The sequence below is a fragment of the Eleutherodactylus coqui genome, chromosome 4 (genome assembly GCF_035609145.1).
Source record: "Eleutherodactylus coqui strain aEleCoq1 chromosome 4, aEleCoq1.hap1, whole genome shotgun sequence".
Lineage (NCBI taxonomy): Eukaryota > Metazoa > Chordata > Amphibia > Anura > Eleutherodactylidae > Eleutherodactylus > Eleutherodactylus coqui.
The window spans coordinates 47,492,080-47,499,950 of record NC_089840.1 but is presented as its reverse complement, the minus strand read 5'-3'; the positions used below and the strand labels follow the sequence as shown (position 1 = coordinate 47,499,950).

General features: G+C 41.3%; 1 protein-coding gene across 2 annotated transcripts in view; it reads left to right on the top strand.

Moving 5' to 3' along the window:
- The window catches only part of STYXL2 (serine/threonine/tyrosine interacting like 2), a 56,114-nt gene that overhangs the window by 29,992 nt on the left and 18,251 nt on the right, over positions 1-7,871 (top strand). For both annotated transcript variants that reach the window (XM_066599382.1, XM_066599381.1), the window contains one exon: positions 3,624-3,718. In XM_066599382.1, the coding sequence (XP_066455479.1) occupies positions 3,624-3,718 (95 nt within the window). The remainder of the gene's footprint in view (positions 1-3,623; positions 3,719-7,871) is intronic.

Below are 7,871 nucleotides of genomic sequence, written 5' to 3'. Positions count from 1 at the left end.
GCAAAAATTAAAAGCGCCGTGCCCGCATGTTTGCTATAGGTCAGTCGTAAACTATGAAATGCCCTAGGGCAAGATTTACTATTCTATATGCGACAGTTTTCTGGCATATTTGCTATGTGTTTCGAGACACTTTCAGACAGTTTTTCCAACTTGGCTGAAAAGGGGTGTGGCCTAAATTGCACCAAATTGCCACAAATTGCATCAAAATGTTGTGTTAATTTGTGGCTTAAACTAAGTCAACTAATAAAAGGTCTAAACTTAGGCCAGATTCACGTTGGTGTATTTACTCAAATATTTGCGTGCACAATATGCAGTGAATAGAACCCATTGATTTCAATTAGTTCGTTCATATGCGCTTATTTTCTGTGCAGATTTCGGTCATATGAAAAAATGCAGCATGCTCTATTTTACTGCACATTTGTGCACAAAAGTTCCCCATTAAAGCCAATGGGTATGCGCAAATGTGCACACAATATGCCAGGGGATGTGTGAAACATGACATAATTGCGCAGGAAAAAGAATAGACTAATTAGCCATTTCAATGGCTGGGAGAATGGGCGCAAAAGGTAACGTAAAATACGCAGAAAAAAAAACATTCGTTCTGCAAAAACACGCTGCTCATGTGCACGCAAAGACGCAGACATTCATGTGAATCTGGCTGTGGATTAGAAAGTCTTAAAATTCAGCAGCTTTATCATTCAGCAGAGCCGCTATGATAGATCTGGCGCATTTTAAGACTATCCAGTCTACGATTGCACGATCTGACTTTTAGAGAGTATTAATAAATAATCACAGTTGTGTTTCCTTCTAGTGGTGATTTTTTCTCACTTTTGGTTTTTTGGTTCTATGGTACTTTTTTTTGGCAAATTGCAACATGCTCTGGGAATTATGTTTTTTTGGATTTTAGATAGACAGATATAAGATAGATAGATATTAGATAAATAGATAGAGAGATAGATAGATAGATAGATAGATAGATAGATAGATAGATAGATAGATAGATAGATAGATAGATAGATAGATAGATAGATAGGAGATAGATATTAGATGGATAGCTATAACAGAGATAGATATTATATAGATTGATATTAGATGGCTAGATAGATATAAGAGAGAGGGATAGATATAAGAGAGATAGATAGATATGAGATAGATAGATAGATAGATAAATAGATATGAGATACAAAGCATAGATAGATATTATATAGATTGATATTAGATGGTTAGATAGATATAAGAGAGAGGGATAGATATAAGAGAGATAGATAGATATGAAATACATAGATAGATAGATAGATAGATATGAGATACATAGATAGATAGATATAAGAGAGATAGATAGATATGAATTACATAGATAGATAGATATGAGATAGATGATAGATAGATATTAGATGGATAGATATAAGAGAGATAGATAGATAGAGAGATAGATAGATGGATAGATAGATGGATAAATAGATAGATAGATAGATACATAGATAGGACATAGATACATATTAGATAGATAGATAGATATTTGGTCGTCGACTTTTCTGATCTCTACACACTATATGTAGTGATACAATTCATCTTTATGTATTATTTTCTGAAACTTGAAGCTTTTACGAGTGATAAACATGAATGGCCGCTGCCACTTTTAACTGTAAAGCAAAGACACGTTGCCATGGTAACTGCTAATGTGACGGAGGGGGGAAAAGTCACCGATGACCACAACACACATTTGATGCTTCCATATATCATCCTGGAGGCCTCTGCTTTCTCCCCTGTCTGTACATTATATGTATCTGTGACACGTGATCCCCGAGGAGGCGATGTACCCCTCCTCTCCGCTGCGGACGGCTCTGGTTCGCTTTGGGACTGCCGCAATGTATAAACAAATCCTTGAAGATGTTGTTGTTTGACAGCTTTGAACCCAGGACCCCAGAGCCAGCCAGTAGAGTTGGGGAAGCCATCTTGGTGCAGTAACTACATGAAGGGAATCAATGATGTAATTATCTGTCATCCTTCATGAAGTTGGGTCAGAGATGTAAAATGACAGATTTAAGGTTGGTTTCACACCTGTGTTGGGGATTCCTCTTTCCTGTTGCATTCAAGGAGCAGGAAAGGGGAATCCCTGCGGCAGAACAGGTTTGTGTCTGGACAGAACCTAACAGTACTGAGCGGACCCTATTGACTGCCCGGTGTGCCCAAAAAGTACAGTAAACACGCTGATACGCATGCAAAAAAGCTGAATACACAGCATAAATAAGTTGCGCCATGGTGTGCACAAAAACCGCAAAGATACCGGGACCACCGGATCGGCACATGCAAGCGGAGTCAGATGGACCCCATTGATTATAATGGAGTAAATCTGGCATGGTGGCCCCAACTGTCCCAGATGAAGTAATGCAGCATGTTGCGCTATTTTATTGGGACTTCATGCCGGATCTCTGAACACAGCTTCCCGCACGTATGTGAAATCTCTTCACACATCTCGCTGTGCGGACCATCCACAATACAGAAAAAAAAGAGGAAATGACAGGTCCGCGCAGATGCCAGCCGGGTATAGGGTCAGATTCCAATGCAGGCTCCCGCATGCAGAATCCGACCAGGTCGTATGCAGCCGGCCTTAAGCTGAACTAATAATGGATACAAACAAGAAGCTTGCCATTTACATTGGGTCTCCGTTGACAAAGAGAGCCCTAAAAACCCCATTTAAATCAATGGGAACATAAATGGAACCCGTGACCAGGTTGATGCTGCCCAAACCACAGACAGCAGGAAGCCTGGACAGGAGTGCAGTGTGTCCGCTGCGTGTACAAGGGCGTATTCACACAGGCGTGTTTGCGCGTGCAATTTGCATAGAATAGAACCCATTGTTTTTAATGGGTTCTTACTTTGCGCACACAGAACAAATAACACAGCATGCTCTATTTTGGTGAGCGTTTGCGCACGAAAGTCGCCAAAGGAGTCTATGGGGGGTGCGCACCCGATACCTGCGTAATTACGCAATATGCAGCGCATTTTAATGTAGAATCAAAACTGCTAGGGGCTAATTAGGCTGTATAGCCTTTTAAATTATTGTGTCCCTTGCCAATGTGAACAAACTCCGTCAGCGCAAAAATACAGTAAAATGCGCAGATACAAAATAGCAGCCCGCCCCTACGATTTGAAGCTCCATTGTAGCTCCCTTTCGAGTCAAACTTGAAAGTATGTTTATTGTGAAGCACGGCAGCATTTCAGGATGAAGCATGGATGGACGCGCTGTTCGCTGCCGTCCCGTCTGCGTGCTGTCCGCATGAGAGTGCCTTTTAAACAAAAATATTTGTTTCTGTTCTTCTATCCCAATGACAGAACAGAAGAAGGAAAACTCCGACTGCGGATGTGAACGGAGGCTTAGATACAGAACGTAGCAGACAATATCGGACATAATAGGTTAGAGATAGCAGCTCAGTAGACGGTATCACAAGGGCTTAGATACCTCAGAGGCAGAGTATAAGTGGTAATTTCCATTATTATGTTGGAGACTATGTAAATACGGACACCAGGGGAGCAGGTATTTTACATTTTTCTACAGAATCCTCTAATCCACTAATTTTCTGAATTGTACAAATATTTGCCCTTCACATTTGTGTTTGCAGCTTATCTATGGTCTCCGACGCATACACGGAAAGCATCTTCATGGAACCAATCCACCTATCATCCTCAGTAGCCGCCAAGAAGATTATAAGTGAAGGTAAAGTCCATTTTACAGGCTGCCATCTCATAGAAAGGAGAAGGATTGTGTTCTGCTCAAACTTGAAAGGAGGAGAGACCATGTAGGAGAGGATGGATAGATGGATAGATAGATAGATAGATAGATAGATAGATAGATAGATAGATAGATAGATAGATAGATAGATAGATAGATAGATAGATAGATAGATATGATGTAGATAGATAGATAGATATGAGAGAAATAGATATTAGATAGATAGATATGAGATATATAGATAGATAGATAGATATTAGATAGATAGATATGAGAGAAATAGATATGAGAGAGATAGATATTAGATAGATAGATATGAGAGAGATAGATATTAGATAGATAGATATTAGATAGATAGATATGAGAGAGATAGATATTAGATAGATAGATATTAGATAGATAGATAGATAGATAGATAGATAGATAGATATGAGAGATGGATGGATATTAGAGATAGATACAGAAAAATGTTTTGCAAAAATGTCTCCATATTCACCAAACTCAACCTTTTTCTGTATTTCACTTTATTACCTCCTTGCACAGGCGTAACTACAGGGGATGCGGGGGGTGCGGTTGCACCTGGGCCCAGGAGCCTTAGGGGGCCCATAAGGCCTCTCCCCCATATAGGGAACCCAGTACTAATAATAAAGCATTATAGTTGGGCGCCCTGTTATAGATTTTGCATTGGGGCCCAGAAGCTTAAAGTTACGCCTCTGCCTCCATGTATCCATTCAAAAGTGAATCCCCCCTCCATCCTGGCAGTTTATACTCAGAGTGACAAATTCTTCCCTGATCTCTTACTTAACAACTGAGTTAGTTTCTCAGGTCACTCGTCCAAACAATGTAATTTACAGCTTGTAACCACTGATACCGCTCTTTGTAAGGAAGGCATGCCATCCATTTTTAAGACCATACACTCTCTTTACTTGGGGTCATGGTTGCCTTGGAAGTTTTCTGCTTCCTCCCTCTTCTTCTGAACTTTCTTCATACTTAATGGTCTTATTATAGGTCTATGGGTTAGACACTAGATACTCCATGGGAAAAGGGAATTCTGTTAACCAAAGACCAGCCCATATTATAACTTGAGTATTCAAAATTCTGCAGGCTTCACAGCAGAAATTCTTACAGCATACCTTGCTTGTTCAGTGTCTGCGTAACATTTTTTTATGGTGCTTTGTCTTCTAGGAAGTGACTTTTATATACACCAGTCATCTATATGTTTGCTGTATATAAAACCAGACATAGAAGCTCAGCTAAGTTGTTAGGACATGTCTTACAAGTTTGCTTACTGTTCCTACTGTATAGCCAGAATAATAATGAGTGCAGCACTGGAGTATAACTCAAGATCAGTACAAGATGGGTAATGCAATGTATGTGCACAGTGACTCCACCAGCAGAATAGTGAGTGCAGCTCTGGAGTATAATGCAGGATGTAACTCAGGATCAGTACATGATAAGTAATGTCATGTATGTATACAGTGACACCACCAGCAGAATAGTGAGTGCAGCTCTAGTGTATAATACAGGATGTAACTCAGGATCCGTACAGGATAAGTAGTGTAATGTATGTACACAGTGACTCCACCAACAGAATAGTGAGTGCAGCTCTGGAGTATAATACAGGATGTAACTCAGCATCCGTACAGGATAAGTAATGTAATGTATGTATTCAGTGACTCCACCAGCAGAATAGTGAGTGCAGCTCTAGAGTATATTACAGGATGTAAATCAGGACCAGTACAGGATAAATAATGTAATGTATGTACACAGTGACTCAAATTCTGATGTAGATTGCATTTGTAAAAAACTACAATATGCAGCTGATTCCGTCCTGACTACAGAGTGTACTCCAATCATTGAAGAACAGTCATTACCGAGTTCAATGTTGCCTGTAGTGATGCCTTCAGGCGGATAGAATGTTATCATATGCAGATGGTTTGGGGCTCTGTATCAGAATAATTGAGCTCTGACCGCTATAATGATTTATTAAGGAATTTATATGCTCGGAATTTTGGACCTTTCCTATTAAAAACATGTTCCTCCAGGGTTGATATTCACTTTAAAGTTGTATTCTTGGAGTCCTCCATTGGTTGGAACCACACAATGGCTATATTTTATTAAAGAGTGGCTGATATAACTCATCCTAAGCTTTCTGGTTCACGCTCACGAAAAATGCTTTGTAGTTTGCCCACAGCATCCACTAACCCAAGAGATAGCAGAATATGGCTGATGAGACTATGAAGGCTCTACACTGAAGGGTGATTCAGGGACTTGTATTTCCAGGTCATTACTTTTTGATTTTAGGGGGAAATGCTCTTAAAAGAATAACCTGACACATCAACTTTAATGCAGTCAAATAAATAGCCGACATTTTCTACTCCACCGGAAAATTCAGAGCAATTTTTTACCTCTGAAGGACTTAAAATCAAAGCCGACATATGCACCCTGTACTGAGCGCTGAGCACCTTTGAAGTCTCCTTCCAGTCCCACTTCTACTTTCACAAAATACTTCTGACACCCTCAGAAGCTCCAACAAAGATTTCACTGGTGAAGAACAGGATCGGGAAGATTCACAGACATCACACCGGCTGTACTTATCAAGTTCATTACTTCCTATTGTATTTTGTGAGAAGTCGGCTCAGCCCCAAGACAGAGGGTAAAGTTGGGAGAATATTAAAAAAATGATAAAATACGAGAATATTTAGATCTTCTGGTATCCTGGGCATTATGGTCCTAAAGTTAGCATTTACCAGACTACAAGACACCCGGAGCTATAGATGGAAGAACAATAGCATGAAGCCCAACGCTACCCTAAAGTTGCCATATGTTCATTCCATTCAACAACCGTCCTGCCAGACACTTTGGGGGAGATTTATTAAGACCGGTGTTTCATACGCCCCTCGGAGCATGGTGCATGTAATATATTAGGTTATCTCAACTGCTCCGTGCATCTACACAGAAAGCTATGCCAGCTAGGATCTGGAGTAGATTCCTGGCACAGATTCTAAATTAATATGTGGGTCCAGGATGCCCATGTCAACTTCTGGCAAGCCACGCCCCCTTCTTAAAATGTCACAAAATTTTTACACAAAATTTTGCAACTTTTTTAAGCCAAAAAAGGATGATACATATTCCCCTTTGGATATATTCACAAGGGCGAGGCGATATCAGTCCGAAAGACTCCCATAGGCTGGGGAGGGAGGGGAAGAGAGCTTAGCACGACTAACTCTGCTAAGCTCCCACCCGGCAGCCGGCAAGGGGGGCAGAGGGGAAGGGAGTTTAGCAGAGCTGAACTCTCTCCCCCCAGCCTACGGTATTCCGGGCTGCTGTGTATAGATGCCACAGCCCTGGCCGTCTGAATGGGTGAGAGAATGGAAGATACATATGTGACTTGATCTTTGCCACAACATATTTCAAATCCACTTCTCATTGGCTTATATACATCGGCGTGTTTTTCTCCCCTTATACAGCCATGATCATCACGGCCATATAACGGTAACGGGACGAAACCCCTGATTTCAGTAGGATTTCAGTGGTTTTACTTTCACTTTTGGGATTCCTCGCCCGTAAATACCATGGCCTAGAAAAGATAGGTCATGCCCTACCTACCCCGCATGCAGCGAATACTTTGTGCCGGGAAGATCGGGCGGCACCTATCTTCCTGCGGGTATTTTGAAACTCCTGCGCTCCGGCACCGAGTTTGAAAAGCCAGCGAGGGAGAAGAAATTTCCCTTGTTCAGGCGCAACTGCACACCGAGCGTAGCTGCATCTACGGCAATGTGTTTTTGCCCTGACTGCGTTGGACAATTTGTATGTGCGTTGGCCAAACTGAACTGGGCGAAATCCACATGTGGATCCGTGTCTGCTACAAATTCAAACCAACGACAGACATCCACGCTGAAAACACGCAGACTTCAGGCTCCTTCACACGGGCCCATTAGCGCGCATAACATTTACGCTCGAAACGCAGAGAATAAAACCCATTGATTTCAATAGGTTTAGTCACATTTTATTTTTTTGCGCAGGCATTCCTCTTGCGCATAAAAGTAGAGCATGCTCCATTTTGTGTGCATTTGCGTAACAAAGGAATCCCTAAAAGTCTATTGGGGTGCGCAAATGTGAACGCAATACGCAAGGG